Source organism: Furipterus horrens, unplaced genomic scaffold, assembly GCF_987537825.1.
Source record: "Furipterus horrens unplaced genomic scaffold, mFurHor1.1.pri manual_scaffold_6, whole genome shotgun sequence".
NCBI classification, from domain to species: Eukaryota; Metazoa; Chordata; class Mammalia; order Chiroptera; family Furipteridae; genus Furipterus; species Furipterus horrens.
In genome coordinates, this window is record NW_028327176.1 from 6845078 (window position 1) to 6861958 (window position 16881).

A 16881-nucleotide genomic window follows, 5' to 3' on the forward strand; every position below is an offset into this window, starting at 1 on the left:
AAAACAAAAATTAACACGGGAAATCACGCCCCCATGGCTGAGAACTCCCAGCCCCCGTCCCCCATTCATACCCCTGCAGCTATACAGTTCACAGGAAGCCTTTACTTGCAAGTACTTACAGAAACAGAAATGTCTGGCGGGAAGTGATCACGACTGAAGACGGCCCAAACGGAGCTCTTCTGCTCCCCTCTCCCTACCGGGTCTCCCCGGGCCCAGGGCTGCTGGCCGCCCCCCCAAAAATAAAGGCCAGAGTTATAGGACAGGCTCTCCACCGGGGGGTGGAGGCTGTAGGGACTCCTTGTATACAAAGGCCCGCAGGGACCTCCAGGAGGCTGGCTGAGGCCAGGGGTCATCAAGCGAGGGGCCCTCACTGGACGACAGGGGCCACACTCATTATCACTGTGGAGTGAGGTCCCCCTGCCTGAGCGGAGCAAGGCCGACGTCAGAGCGCTTGGCCATGTGACAGCGGGCAGAGCCGCCTTCAGAGCACCGGGTAAGCACCCCGTACCGCAGGGGGCTCCTGGGCGGCTGGGTACCTGTCCTGTTTATACCTCAGGACGGCCCCAAATGACCCGGAGACTCGCAGACACACCTAACTCTCGCCTTGTACAGATCCAACGCTCCGTAAGTGGGAAACCAGTCCACGGTGCCTCGGGATGCCCCCTTGAAGCTCCTGTTCGCCAACTGGGAGCAATTTGGCTCGGAGCCCCTCAAAAAAAAAGAGGCTAATCTTGTGCAACATGGCCTGGCCCCAATATAAACTGGGTGACGGAGAGGTCTGGCCAGTCGACGGCACCATCCATCTTAATACTACCTTACAGCGGGCCCCATGCTGCCATCCCCAGGGAAAAGCGGACGGAGATTCTATACACCCAGGCGTTTTTGGCCCTCAGGGACCACCCTAAGTTCCGTGTTACCAGGAAACTAGATCGCTCTGCAATTACTGTGCTACATTCCCAGCTGCAGCCTTGGAGCCCCTCCTCCACCACAGAGCCTGAGAGGAAAGCCAAAGGTACCCAGGTGGAAAGAAACTTTCCAAAAATTGGTGGATGGATTTGCCAGTCCTTTGAAGACATTTGGGTGACAACCTAATTCTTGTGGTATTAACAGCAACTGTCCTTGTTTTACAAATGAAGTCCTTTCAGGGCCCAACGTGGGGCTCCAGAAACAGTTCAAAGCCTGCCAAGTCCTTTCACCTTCCCCAGACCTCCCCTATTTATCTCAAAAGGCTTGTAAGTAATTGGCTTTATGAAACCAAAGTCTTCCTAGGGGATTGCATTGCTGTCCTTGTACTTTTAAGCTGTAAATACCTGGTCTTTTTCAAGAACTCTTATCTGGGCCATCTTTTAAAATGCAGGTTTCTGAGATATCGCAGCTAACAGCCACAAAATAAGTTTACTCAACACACATCTCTGGCACATGTACAATGTTTAAGACTCAGCACTAGGCAACAAGGTTACCATGACGATTAAGACATGTTCCCTGATCTGGCCCTGGCTGGTGTGGCTCATAGGACTGAGCACTGGCCTGCAAGCCAAAGGGCTGCTGGTTCGATTCCCGGGCAGGGCACAGGCCTGGGTTGCAAGCCAGGTCCCCAGCTGGGAGCACGCGAGAGGCAACCACACATTGATGTTTCTCTCTCTCTCTTTTTCCTCCCTTTCCCTCTCTCTAAAAATAATTAACAATTTTTTTAAAAGACATGTTCCCTGCTCTCAAGGAAATCCTAATACATTAGGAAGGAAAGGCAAATCAGGCAACCTGCCTCATTTCACCAATAAACTGAGAACTTATCAAATCAGAGCCACCCCATGTAGTAACAGAATTTATCCTCACCCATCATATCCACATCTTATCTTCCTCATTTACTTTATTCATTGATTCTTCAACCAATATTTGTGACATCAAACAAAAAATGACACTGTTCTAGATACTGAAAATCGAGCAGGGAATAAAACATGGTTCCTGCCCCAAAGAGCTTACGTTCTAAGAGAAGCCAGCAGTAAATAACTATAAAGCATGTCAGAGCAGTGTTTCAGATTAATGACAGAGTCTGGGAGGAAAATAAAAAGTGGCATATGGCTGGGGTTAGCAGAGGGAGCTATAATTGTGTATACAGGAACCAGGGAAGCTCTCAATGAGGGGATATTTGAGCCAAGACCTGAAGGGAGAGGACAAGTCATCTGGATATTTGAGAGAACATTCCAGGTGGAACACAGACGCGGAAGGTGTTGAGAATGCTTCTAGAAATGGCAAGAAGGTCAAGACAACCAGAGCCTGCTGACAAAGGGGATGTGTGTGGGGAGGTGGGGGAGGACAGTGGCAGGCTGGGAGAGGAGACAACGTCAAACAAGTAGTAGGCAAGACCGATCACGGAGGTCCTTGCAAGAGACTGAAAACTTAGCCTTTCCTCTGAGAAATGTGATGATCCGACCTTTGGTAAGGCCTCTGGCTGCCCTGTTGAGCAGACTACACAGCAAGGGAAGCACAGAAGCAGGGAGACATAGAAGACACGCTGCTGAACTTCCGGTGAGACACGCTGGTCCTTTAGACCAGAGTGGTGGCAGAGACGATGGTAAGACTGGGTCTAGTTCCAAGTCCACTGGGAAGGTGGAGCCCAAAGCCTTCTCAGCAGACTGGACGTGCGATGCAGGAGGAGGAGAGGAAGCAGGGGTGCCTGGGACAGGAGCTGCCCCTCCCCGACCAGGAGAGACCACAGAAGGACCGGTGGTTCAACCCTAACATTCTGAGATCGGGTATCTGTAAGAAACGTGTGCGGATATCAGGTCAGCAGCCGTACACACGTGTCCAGGACTCAGGAGGTGAGAGCCAGAGCTACAAAGCAGGCGATCACCGGCACAGAGCTGATCATTAAGTCATGACAGTGGGTGAGACCGACGAGGGAATGAGTGTCCAGAGACCTGGGGTATCTAAGATTTACTTCGCGAGATGAGGAAGGACCAGCAAAGTCAATGAGAGTAAGTGGCCAGTGAGCGATGTACAAACAGACGCATGGGCTGTCCCTGAAATGAGTCTTAGCCAATGTTACTGATGGGTAGGTCAGATGAGACACACTTACATCTGACCCACAGATTCGGAAACAAGGGCACACTGGTGACCCATACACGAGCTGGTCTGGTCAAAGAGCGGGAGGGAAAGCCTCATGGGGAGTGGGGAAAAGACAAGAGCATACAGAGACGTGGCCACTGCTCAGCGTAAAGCGAGGACATACAGGATGTCCCTCGGCGCAGTTCATATGAGACCCCACAGGGTAAGGGGTCACGTCACGAGGCCGCCTTCAAAGTAAAAGGCACCTGTTGAACCCCACAGACTGCACGGTAACTAAGACAAACGACTTGAGTGCATTGGTTTTGGAAAACACCCTTTGCACGTGGATTTAAATAGCAAAGCTAAATAAAAGGTAAAAAGTGTACTTCTCATTACTGAGTTATTTTAAAACTTAAAGAAAACAACACAACTATATTAGAAATGAATGGGCCCTGTGACGGAAGGGCAAAATAAATGAAAAGAAAACCTGGAATTCCATTCGTGGTGTTGAAAAAAAAAAAGAGAGAGAGAATTTAAACCTTTGTGAAGAGTGTTAATCTGTGATGTAGATTTGCAACCCAATGAAAATGTGATCACATTCACCATCATCAACTAAGCAAGCATGTTCCCCAACAGGCAGGCCAACGACAGAGCGCGTGCCCCTCGCGTTGGATCCCCCTGAGAGGAGACGCCGCCCACGGACTGAGTGTGTACCCGGGTGCTCTGAACTGGGCTGGCACCGAGTGCTCACACAGATCGCCGCTGCCTCCCCCAGAGAACACCCGCCAGGCAGTGCTGTCAAAAAATAAGTAACAAAACACATGAGGACCCACTGTGTTCCCACTGAGGTGCAGACATCACAGCACATAAACGAGGCAAAGTCAGGACTTAACACACTCACGGAGGATAAACCACACACACACACACACACACACACACACACGGAAATTACCTATCTCGGGAGCCCATTCCTACCTCTTTAACCCAGGACAACGCTAGCATGAGTGTGCAAAGTCATACACATAAAATGCTCGGGGAAGTTCAGTCTAATGTAGAGAAAATCTCTACCACAGTCAAAATGCCCCAAAACAAAGGAAAGTAGACCTAAAACATGGTACGCGCATCAATGACCGCTGTATAAATGATCTGTACATAACAGGAAGAGCCAGTGTCCATGACACATAACATTACATGGAAAAAGCAAGCTTCAGAGGAACATATGCGGTATGAACGCATTTTAGTTTAAAAATCAAAATAGTAATTATAGAGAAGAGCTGTACAGGAAATCTGTCTACACTCAGAAAAAGTCTGGAAAAAATATATATATATATAAACTTAGAAATGTTTGCCTCTGGGCAGTGAGATTCATGGAATGAGTGGAGAGAAAGAACTGAGAGAGAAGGAGAACTTATATACTAATGTATTGTTAATTAAATTATTTGTATATTTTTAAAAGCAGAAAGACGAAAATTATAACAAATTTCCATGTACTTATTATCAAAAGTTAACAAATACAAACATTAATATTTTATTACAGATGTTTCACACCTCTTCCTTTATTTATTTATTTTTAAGCTTTTAAGGAATAAAATAGCCCCGGCCAATGTGGTTCAGTGGGTTGGCCGCTGTCCCATAAATTGAAAGGATGCAGGTTTAATTCCTGGTCAAAGCACAGGTGTACGTTGTGGGGTTCAATCCCCAGTTGGGGCGCATGCAAGAGGCAACCAATCGATGTTTCTCTCCCACATGGATGTTTTTCTCCCTCTCTCTAATCCTCCCTTCCCCTCTCTCTAAAATCAATAAGTGTATCCACAAAAATGAGGATAAAAAAAATTAAAAAGTAAATATCGCAGATAATGTTAACTATCTGAACCCTGTTTCCCTTAAATGGGTTGTTAAAATAAAACCTTATTTGCACTACTTTTGTAATTGAAGAAAGCATTACAAGTTGTAGTCAGGATGGAGCCATGAATTCATGTGTCAGTACGCTCAGGGTGCTCCAAAATACTCAGGCTAATGGGAAAAGGGAGTCAGAAGACACTCAAACTCAGCAGAATCCAACATTCAGAGGCTGCCAGCAGTTGCCAGACGCCCCGTTTCTGAGAAGTCGTACCCACAGGACCCCGGGCAGAGGGAGGACCCCCACAGGCTCCCGGCCCGGGGCTGTGTATTTACATCACTAACTGCGGCTACAGAGGCAGGAAACAAAGGCAGGGCCCAGAGGAACGGGGCCACAGCCCTCACTGGCTCCCGGTCTGGGCTTCTCACGCCCTCGACAGTGCAAGGGAGAAGGGTCCCCTGAGAGAAGCCACCCCAGCACAGGGCTCCGCACGGGAGCACCAAGGGCGCAGGGGACGGAAACCACGGAAGTACAGAATCTGCACGGGGTCTCCGGAGAAAAACTTACCCCGGGTGTGACGACTCCAAATGGGCCTTCTGACCAAAATGCCCAACAGACACGGAAAAAAGAGTAACGCAGTAATTATAACCCAAATCCGCTCCAGGTGAAATCAGTTCATTTAAAACTTCAAACTATTACCTTGTGTTAGTGCATACCAAACATGAGACGTAAAACCCTTTAAGAAGGACCAAGCTGTTGTGAAACACAAAAGAAAACAGAACAAATATGGTCCTAGTAAGTTCATTTCCATGTGTGGTATGAGGTAAAGTTCTAAATACACTTTTTTGTATGTGGATAGTCTCCAAGTCTATCCTTATTTCATATAAAAAGTGGCTTCTTCCTGTTACTCATTTATCAGTAATACAAAAGACCAAGCTATAAACCCTTAGAATGAAAGCTCAGGAGGAAATCTTCCAACTTGAGTGAGGCACAGTTGTCTCAGATGCGACACCAAAGGCAGAAGCAATCAAATGTATTGATACCCTGCACTTCAGCAACTTTAAAAACCCGCGCTTCAGAAGTCACCGTTAAGAAAGTAAAAAGGTCAAACACTGAGAGAAATATATTTTCAGTTCCTACATCTGATAAAGGATTTGTATCCAGAATTTAAAAATCTCTCCCAGCTCAGTAATAAGAACAAATAACCCAGTTACAAAATGCGCAAAATACTTATGGCCATTTCACCAAGGAAGGTAACAGGAGCGACAAATAAGCACATGAAAAGATGCTCACTGCCATGAACTATTTGGAAAATGCACAGCAAAATGACCACGAGTTGCCACACACATCCATAAAAGTGACTTGAATCATAAAGCCCCTCCACAGCAAGTGGGGGGAGGGTGTGGAGAAACTGGACCTTGAGTGCTTCCTGGTGGGAAACAGAAAGCCCTGCGGCACTTCGGCTCCTACAAACGCAGACCAGAAATCAGAATGTGCGATATTTCCATACTAAGACCTGTAGGGAACGAGGAAGCTCGTGACTCCCAAACCAGGAGGAAATGATTAACAGCTAAGGCCAACTGAAACTGAATCATGAAGCAGGGGTCGGCCTTGGAGTCAACAGTCAAAGAAAGAAAGAAGGGAAGTACACAAGTCAGGAAATGACATTCCACAGCTCACCACGACTGTTTCTGAGAACAAAGGGGGGAAGATATTCACCACCAAACACAGGGAAATGGGAAATACAACTGGACAGCTCAGCAAACACGTTAGGGAGTCTTCAAGGGAGAGCTAGAGACAGACCTATCGCCGTCGTCGGCAGCCGTCCATCTCGAGAGACGATGGCGTAGCTTCCTGAGAGTCTATCTGCACCACCGAGAATGGCTGTGCAGTCCGACTCGGGAGTGACAATCCCTGCCGCACTTGGTACAGGTGAAGGCAGATGGCTGTTGTTGCTGCTGTTGACGCTGCTTCCGCCTCGATCTTTTCTGGGCCGCCTCCTCGTGGCGCGCAGCCTCTGCTCGTGACGTACCTTGCCTGACCGCGAGCCTCCAGGCTAGGCGGTCGTCTGCTTGAACTTCCCATGTGTTGAGATTGATGGAGCATTGTGTCATGTCCTTTTTGCAGATGTCTTTGAACCGCAGTTTTGGGCGCCCTGTCATCCTCTGGCCTTCTGCTAGCTCGCCGTAGAGGAGGTCTTTGGGGATACGGCCGGCATCCATTCTTTGGACATGGCCGAGCCACCTGAGGCGTCTCTCGCTAAGAACTGCATGCAAACTGCTCATACTGGCTCGCTTCAGCACCTCGGTGTTGGGGACCTTATCCTGCCAGGCGACATGCAGGACGCATCGCAGGCACCTCATGTGGAAGCTGTTGAGTTTCCTTTCGTGCCTTGCGTAGGTGGTCCACGTCTCGCTGCCATAGAGGAGAGTGCTGAGTACGCAGGCTTGGTAGATGCGCAGTCTGGTTTTCTCAGTGAGGCTGGAATTGTTCCACGCTCGCCGGTTCAGTTTGGCCATAACTGTGGCTGCCCTGGCGATTCTCCGGTTGACCTCCAAGTCGACTGACAGAGAGCTCGAGATGGTGGACCCGAGGTAAGTGAAGTCGTTGACAACCTCCAGGGTGTATCCGTCGATGGTGATGCATGGGGGAGTCCCCGTGCCTTGAGCCATAACATTCGTCTTCGTCAGGCTGATGGCTAGTCCGAACTCCTTGCATGCGTGGGAAAGGCAAGTGACTAGTTGCTGGAGTCCCTCTTCGGAGTGTGATGTCAAAGCTGCGTCGTCGGCGAAGAGCATCTCACGGATGAGCACCTCTTTGACTTTGAGACAGACCTATCACCCTTAGACAATCGCGCTAGGTTGCAAACTCTGGAGCACCCAGTTAATGGAGAAACGAGGGAGGGACAACTCGCGTTAGGATAAAACCAGTTTGCATTTTTTTGCTTTGGCGCGCCTGTCTCTGGCTGGGCGCTTGTTCCTGCAGAATCATGAATAAATATCTCGCTTTGCTGCTGAAGTCCTGTGTCCCGGTGTTTTATTGGGAGCGTTTCTCACAGACCTGTACAGCAATATTCATGGCAGCATTAGTCACAATCGCTCAGAAGTGGAAATAAACCAAATACCCATCGACTGGTGAATGGGAAAAGAAAGGCTTGTCCGTGATGTTGAACTACAACTGCCATTTTGCTCACTTTTATCTAAATATTCCTAATCGATCCTTATCTAAATTCAAAATAGGATAGCTCTTTGCTAAGTCCATGCCCCAGTTCTAAACATTAATTAGTCCACTTGTATAAATCTGTAGCCACTTAACATGTTCATAACAAGTTTTCCCACAGTGAAAATGATTTTTTAATGGGAACCTTGTACATATCCATTTCCAACTCTAATTAGATTTATCCGGGGAAAACACCACTGGCTAAGGGATACAACTAATACTAGCTAAACAAAATGTTAATATAATCTAAGTGGTAGAATACTGTTACATCTAGAAAACATAATAACCAACATTAATAAGAAACTGGAAAACTGTAATTTTGGTAGTTTTTCACAATGCATTTTGTTCTATTTATAAACAAATATCTTGTTCACAGGGACAAGAGCCAGTATCTTCACCCTTGTAGGTCATACTTGCAATAATGCAAATGCTACCTACTGCATAGCAATTATATCTTTGCTTTGCTGAGATGTATAAATAAAAATCATTATTTTCACAACTTAGTAATGAAAGTCTTGAGCATTAAGCAGATTACACATACAGTCAGCTCTCATTTATGAGTTGTAATTTAATGTGGTTATTATATCTGTTAATGTGGAACAAGAGCATCTTTCAGCTAGGCACTATATATTTTAATCTAATAATAGTAGCTTTAATATTCTGAAATGTGCTTCATGAATCAAGGCCATAATGTGTTTGTTGAGGTTGGGATTAGCACTTCAGGAGATCGAGATCGAGATCTGTTACAACTTGCTGAAAGAGGACAAAGGAAGATGGAAAGCTTTTAAGGAAGGAGCTAAAAAAGCGAGGACGAGGCCATCCTTTTGAAAAAATTCCCTCTCCTCGCCAAGCAGAACATGTCAGGGACTGTGGGTCTTAAAGATCCTAACGCCACAGCACTTGCCCACGTGTGGTGACCCAGCCTGTCCTACTCCAAAGAAGCCACCAAGTGCTCAGGCCGGCGCGTTCTAATTCATTGAAGGAGCAGGAAATAGGGAACCCAAAAGTCACCAAGGCTTTTGATGGATTTTATGAAGAAGGACAGGGATTCAGAATAAGCTAAGGAGCCGAACACGGCAGACACACTTTGCAGTTCTAGTCTCAACAGAGAAACGGTACACTCCTTTCAACAGCCAAACGTAGCAGGAGCTCGGGCGCCTCACCACATACAGGTGAGTGAAACAGGAAATTCCTTTTACTTTCAGGCTAAAACCTACTTTCTAGTTCATTTTTACCACAGAGCACTTTTACGCAGTGGGAGTTTCCAACTGAGCTTCATCAAACGTTTCCTAGGCATTCAGTACGTGGAAGTAGTCTGTGAGAGAACACAAGATCAAGGACACACTTCCAGTCACCACACAACACAAGACACCCCACTCCCACGCTGACACAGTGACGTGAGGGCATCTGGGGCCTGAAGAAGAGGGAGCCTTTAGAGGACTCACGAAAACTGGACAAGGGAAACAATATTTCAGATGCGATGGCCAGAGCGCAAGAGGAGGACAGTGCTGGCAGGAGAAAACTCTAACACCAAAGACGTGAAGGGGTCTCCTCGGAGGGCGGTGGCAATTCAGTGTGACTGGGACCCAACGTGTCTGCAAAGCGGGAAGACAGAAGAGGCGAAGAGAGATAAAATGAAGGATGTGGCCGGACGAGGAGGAAAGGAACAGAGGCACAAAAGATGCGAGACTTGAAACCAAGAAGATCTCATTAAAAGGAGGTCTTCTAATAAACCTTGGAAGTTGGGAACATCTGCCAGCTCCTAAACACAGGCCATACACAGAGCTGAAAACACACACTTCCGGGGCTTATGGGTAGATGCCAGAAGGCAGGCAGGCCCGTGTGCACTGGGGACATGGACTGAATGATGACGCAGCAGCGTCCTGAGAAGCTAAAACCGAACACTAACGTCAACATTAGAGGGATAAACTGTCACATGTGCACAAGGCAATTAATTTCTGTACAGCAGTGACAACAAAGAACTACACGGCATATTTCACACACGCAAAAAGTTCAAAGGAAAAAGTCTCTACAAACGCAGAGAAAAAGAAACACGCACACGCCTGCGCACGCGTGCACACACACACCCACACACACACCCCCTCCCACGCCAGGTCAGGCAGCTCCCGCTTCACCCCACTCACAGCGGCCCCTCCGACACCCCCGCCCCGCGCACGAGCTCACCTCCTGGCCCGCTTTACTAAGGGCCGGCGCGACGCTGACCCTCTCTCCTCCTTCCCGATGGATCTGGAAGTTCACTCTTTGATAAAGGATCTGAAAGCAGAACATGACACATCAGAAAGAAACTGCGTTTTTAAGCTTGCCTCTCTTTCACAATGTAGGCTGGACACTTGAAAGTCCTCTTTGGAGAAAAGCCTGACTATCCTCATGCACAATTTGGGCAACGGGACCCGAGGGCTTCAGGAACAGCTCCACACGCGTGTGACTGCGTCAGAGCGGGACCCAGCTGTGAGCAAGCTGACAGAGACGCAATCAGTGGGCAGGACACGCAAGTGCAAACCCAGAACCTTTCTCTGTATGTAACACTGTTTCCCGTCTCGCCTGTGAATTGTAGAAAACGAAGCATCTCCTCACCCAAAGCCCGGGCCGCGGAGGGACAGCAGCACCGCTGGTTTTAATTTATTTTGAGTATATTTTGCATGGCTGTTTCTTTTATGTTTTATTCTCGACAACACTGAATTTTCCATTACAGTCAATAATTTATTTCCTAGTAGTGCTTTCTATTTCTCTCGTATCTGCTTTGAATTCTTTCCCCATTACTACAATACAGCGAAAAGTACTATTTTATATCCTAAGATGTTCAAATTCCTTTTCTCATGAGTTATAATATATTTTTCTCTCATGAATTAAATTTCTTCTATTATTTCTTTAAATGACCACACATCTTAGATCCACACACCCAACAAAATGCACTTCACCGGTTCAGCTTTACTGGATCGGGAGCACTTACTTCTGTCTGCAGAGACCTGCTAGCTGCCAAGAGCGGCTCAATGCTGCTGGGCGGGCAATGTGTCAGGGCAAAAGCCATGAGCTCCTGGCGAGCGGCCAGGTCCTGGTAGCCTTCCGATTGTCCCAACTGGCTACAGACATCCCAACTTTTAGAATAACCTGCAAAGTTGACCAAAAAAAAAAAAAAAAAAAAAAATTAACAATATCCAATCTAACATGGGAATTTCATGGTTTTCCGCTCAGATTTCGTGTTACCAAAGCAAAACCATAGTCATTAGCAAGGCATAATTTTATATAACCAGAAACATGTAAGGATCTACGGTAGAAAAGAAATATTACGTTGGTTTATCCAGACAAGTGTTTCTGATCAACTCTGTTGCATTTTAGATTACCTGACAAGGACTACAAATAATCCACTGAGCTTTGTTTGATGTGGAGTAAAAAGCTGGATGTGTCTGAATTCAGAAAACTTAGGGCTTCGGCCCAAAGCTGCTACGCACACCTGAGTGAGCCCGACAAAGTTCCCAGTAACACACGTCCTTTCCCACTATGAAGAGACAATAACAATAACGCCTTACTGGTTGGGTTGTTGAAAGGATTCACTAACACTGGTATTTAAAAGATGCTGTTAACTGCAAAGTGCTAGAAAAAGAGACATTATTCTACCCAGCACTACAAGGGACGCGCCAAGAATGCAGGCAGCCCTGACCACAGCAAGTCTTTTTCCTACAGAATTTTGCACTGTGAATGCTTAAAACATACAGTGGAACCTTGGTTCTCAAACTTAATTCATCCAGGAAGGCTGTTCAAGAAGCAATCTGTTTGAAACCCGAATCTCCTTTGTTTGTCGCCTGAGTCACATGACTGATCAGACAGGTATCAGCATGAAAAGGTTGTCGTGTTGAGAACCGACGTTCTGTTCTTTGTTTGACAACCGAGACACTTTTTTCCGTGAACACGTTGGTCAAGAACCGAAACAGTCAGGATGGGGGACACCTGAGAACCGAGATTTGGCTGTACTCTTCATTCTTATTCTAAGGCGTTCCACTTTGAAGGTGGGGTTTTTCCCTAAGTCCAAAGGCCTCAGTCTAAAATAATTTCTCTAAATATAAGTAAAAATTAATCCAGGTACCACCATTCACAGGAATAAAATTATTACAAAACTCTCTAAATAAACAATTTTAAAGAAATACAAGATTTTTCCAGAAAACCACAACTGCATTGAACTTAATGCCCCAAAATCACTTGATTGATAACACAGAACACAGCTCTTCTATGAAAGCTGCGCTCCGGCTCCTCAGCCCTGTGTGCCTAGGCCTGCGCCCGGCCCAGTCCCTCCTGAGCCTGCAGAGCCCAATTTTAGCGAGAATCCTGCAGTCTGTTTACAGAGAACCTCTCGCCCCTACAACTGAACACCTTTCATACCTGATCCAAGTCCTTAGGCCTTACCCGTGACGTCCGATCGCCCAGGCCTGCCTTGGGCCAGACCGTGCTACGTCGGTTTAGCACGGATGCACACCAACCCTGATGTCTCCCCAAAGTACTTTTTCACCCACTGCCGCCCACACTCTGCTCCTCGGCTGTATCAACCCCCAGTTGTCTTTTCAGTATTCAGAGTTCAGCTCAACTGCTCTCCCCATTGCAATAGTCTTCACATCTATTGCAAAAGTGCTGAATAAAGTCTGTCTTCCTGTTTCTAGCAAGTATCAGCACAATACCGTCTTTAACAGCACACACACAAAACACGCACGCCTCCACGAACTATCGTGAAGGGAAGCAGCGCACTGTTAGTGCTCACTGTTAACCGCTCACGAACGCTGCGTAAAAAGCCGGGCGCGGCTCCCGTACATTTGGAAAGAGCTGCAGAAGCAGATGATACAGTACAGAGCCCAGAACAAGAGAGTATCACTTCCTAGCCACTGGGGAATGTGTTATTTTTTTTACCAGAGAAATTATTCTACAATAAAACCTGCTTATCCTCCACAGACCTAAATTGGACTTTCAATACAGAAAACTTTAGCGTTACAAACTACTTTGAAATCTCTCAATATTTTTTTAAAAAGCACTATGCCCTCTTCTTAAAAATATTAAATAGAAATATTGACTATATAGTCACAAATTGTAGATATTTCAAAAATTTAATTTTTTTTTAAATAACACATACATAAAAAGGCATTAAATATTTTACATAATGTTGTTCCTAAACTTATGAGACTGTTTTAATAGGAACTGGAAGGCAACCGGAATCTCAGATAAAATACAACCCCTGAATCCATTAAGGTATTTGTACAGATGCATGAGCACACAGCCTACATCCTTCTCAGTGCTCACAAAGTGTTTTCTAGTCTTACGAACACGGTGTGGCCGGCTTACCAACCAGGCCGACTGATTCCAGGACAGACCTTTCCCATTTCGCATCATGTGAGCGGGGGCATGAACAAAAAGCTACGTGGCTGTCCACTTCACCTGCGGCCATCAGCTCCTGGCAGTGCACGCTGGCTGCTTTGTAGTCATGGAAACGGAGCGCTTGCTCAACCAGAAGTATCAGGACCTGTCCACGCCTTTCCTCGGGGTCTTCACCTATAAACACATACAGACGACTTCGCAATTTTTGACAGCATCAATTCATAAAAGACCATCTTTTCCTAACACCATCTTTCAAATTAATTAAGAAATAACAAGTGAAGATTAGGCTGATTTTTAAAAAATATAGGACAAAAGGTCACAGGAAATTTCACCTTCTAATCTATTTATTAATCATTGAATCAAGTCTGGGTCTCCTAAGCAATCAATGATTAATAGTACTCCAAGACCAACCATTCCAACCGAAGCAGGTAGAAGAAAAGCTTTCCTCCCAACATGGATTTGAATTTTTTTTAACTTCATTTTTGTATTTTGAATGTTCCATTTCTAATTACCATTTAATGACAAATATAAGAAGGAAAAATTTTAAGTACTAAGTAAACAGTTATAATTTTATGATTTTACTGACAGTACTAATCTTTTATTTATCGTAGTGAACATTTAGAACTCTAAGAAAATATGCCAAATTCAGCTTACATTAACACAAATTTCTTCAATTAGTTTCCCAAGAACATTCTTAAAAGTCAGCTTGGACGTCACTTAATTTGGCATTTCTACTCTTTCTTCATATAAAACACATGGTTTAGGTGCGCCTTTCACATGTTCCCTTACTTTTCATTCGCTGAGTGCCAATTTGTAGCCATTATCTGTTTAACAATCTAACGGAATTTAAGCTCAGGACCCAGCTCCAAGCCATGCAGGTAACAGTGGCTCAAAAAAATATCCTCAATGAGATGGGCATAGATTCAATTCAGAATGTAATCTTCACTTATAAAACAAACAATTCAAAGTTATAATAAAGGCAATGTGTATAATTAGGCTAAAAAGAAAAAATATATATTTCATATTTTAATGAGGAAGAACTTTAAAATTATTTTCCATATTTCAAGAAAAAAAACAAAACATATGGATATAGTGTTTGCATTTTTAAGCTATAAAATGGTCTGAAAGAATAAGTAAACATCTCATAGAAACGGCTGAATGAAAGTTTTGTTGTTGTTGATAATCCTCACCAGACAGTTTGTTTTCCCTGATTTGAGGGAGAGAGAGAGAGAGAGAAACACCGATGTGAGAGAGAAACATTGATTGGTTCCCTCTGGTACACGCCCCCACCAGGAATTGAACCCCCAACCTTAGGTATGTGCCCTGACTGGGAATCAAACCTGCAACATTTTGGTGTACAGTCAATGGTCCAACAAACTGAGCCACCTGGCCAGTGTGGGTTGAATGCAACTATTAAAAGATGTCCCCATGAGAATAGAATAGAATATGTGGAATAAAATAAAATGTCCCCATGAATCTTCCTTCTGTGCGTCAAATATTTAAATAAAATTAAAGCTAGGTATTGGCCCAAGCTAGTCTAAAAATTTTCTTTTAAAAAGAGCAGACACAGCATTAAGATTCATGATATGATGAGAAATACACATTCAGGCTGCAGTAGCACTAATTAGGGGGACCAGAACAGGCCACCCCACAATGTGCCACGGTGGCATGGGGACTCTTGAGCTGAAGGCAATCAAGACCGGGCTGATTTAGAAGAGCCTTCCCCTCCCCGCCAACTGCCTGGACGAACTGAGTCAGGGCGCCTGTCCCAGGAAGAGAGCCGCTATCGGAGACCCGTCTACATCCGAAAGACTATCTTGGTGGCAGGGCAAGCATGTGCTGACCAAACACTCGCTCGTCCCGCCCTCCTGTAAACTGCCTCCCTCCCCGCGGGAGCCCCCCACCCCTGCCCACTCCCCCCTCAGGACGGTACGGAGCCTCAACCGCCTGGCTGGCTTTGACTCTCATGTCCTTACGGTCCAGTAGGTACAAAAGTAAGTTTTTCTCCTGTTAATCTCTTTTATGTCAAATTAATTATTAGACAAACCAAACAACCTAGAAGAAGGGAAATATTTTTTCTCCTACAGTAACATGCAATATGGGAAATGGAACAGTATGTGGAGATTTACTAATAATAAATGCACATATACACCTAACAGAAAACCTACTTCCTAGATAATAGTTCTGAAATGTCTGCATTTATTCAAATTACCTAAATCAAAAATTAAAGGGCCAGGTGCCATTTTTTTTTCCATGGGTCAACATGGCGAGGCTACAAACACTAATCCAGGTGTTGCTGGGATGGTATTTTACGGGTGTAACTGGAGCCCTGGTCAGCTGACTGCCATCATCTAAGGTCTTAAAAGGTGGGCAAGCACAGCAAGAGTAAAGGCCTCAAAGTAAGAAATAACGGGCGGGCCTTCCCTCCTGTTTGCTCGTGTGCACAATGAGCGTCCCGTCTCTGCCGTGAGGGCTGCAGCGGGAGGGAACCGGTACATGTAAAAGTGCAACACGAGAACCACTGTGGTTTTAATGTAAACTTCTATGCGAAGATGGGTCAGACAGTCATCCTGAAGTCCCAAGTACAAATACTGAACTGCGTTTAATTCTAGGAAGTTCCCATCTGAGCAGGTGGTTAAAAGGAAAGGCGTAACCAGAAATAGGCCTGGAAAGAATGATGTCTAGGAAGGGCTACAGCCAGAACCAGATGAGACTCTGCAGGAGAAGAGCCAGGAGTGTGGAGAGATCAGAAACCTACTGCAGAAAACGACGCAATGTCTCGTCTGGAGAAGAGAAGGCTGATGACAACATGACAAGGTTTTGAGCATATGAAGTATAATTTAAACCATGTCTACAAAGTCTTTGATTCTCTCTGGTAAAGATGGAGCTTAATGCCCCTCCCCTTGAGGGAAGGCTGGTTAGTGGCTGCCTTCCAACAAACAGAACGAGGTGGAAATGATGGCATGTGGCCTCCAAGACAAGGTGACAAAAGGTATCTATAGGTCCCTCCTTGATCTCTGGTGAATCTATTGCTCTAGGAGAAACCAGCTGTCACGCTAAGAGGACACCCAAGAAGTCCTACGGAGAGGTCCAAGTGACATTTTTATAATATGCCAATCTTTCTAGAAAAAAACAGATCTTTGCTGCAAAGAGCTACGCTGGCGCCTGTAAGTTTATATTCTGATGTTCACCTAGGATAACGATGAGAGTAACGTGAAACCTTACTCTGCCACATAGCAGTCCCAACTTACCGGCCACCCTCAGCAGCTCAGCAAGGCCCAGGAGCTTGGCGGATTGCTTGTAGCACGTGGGAGCCTGGCAAATACACTCCTTGATGAGGCCGACGCGATCGGAGCACAACCGCACTGCAAAGAAAGACACCCGGAATGAAGACTCATGAC

At 45.7% G+C, this 16881-nt stretch overlaps 1 protein-coding gene across 1 annotated transcript in view; it reads right to left on the bottom strand.

Annotated features, from left to right (window-relative positions):
* NBAS (NBAS subunit of NRZ tethering complex) overlaps nt 1-16881 on the bottom strand; it is a 257267-nt gene that overhangs the window by 107938 nt on the left and 132448 nt on the right. The window contains exons 32-35 of the mRNA XM_090280933.1: nt 16732-16845; nt 13541-13654; nt 11076-11233; nt 10289-10378 (exon numbers count right to left, since the gene is read on the bottom strand). Of these exons, the coding sequence (XP_090137059.1) occupies nt 10289-10378; nt 11076-11233; nt 13541-13654; nt 16732-16845 (476 nt within the window). The remainder of the gene's footprint in view (nt 1-10288; nt 10379-11075; nt 11234-13540; nt 13655-16731; nt 16846-16881) is intronic.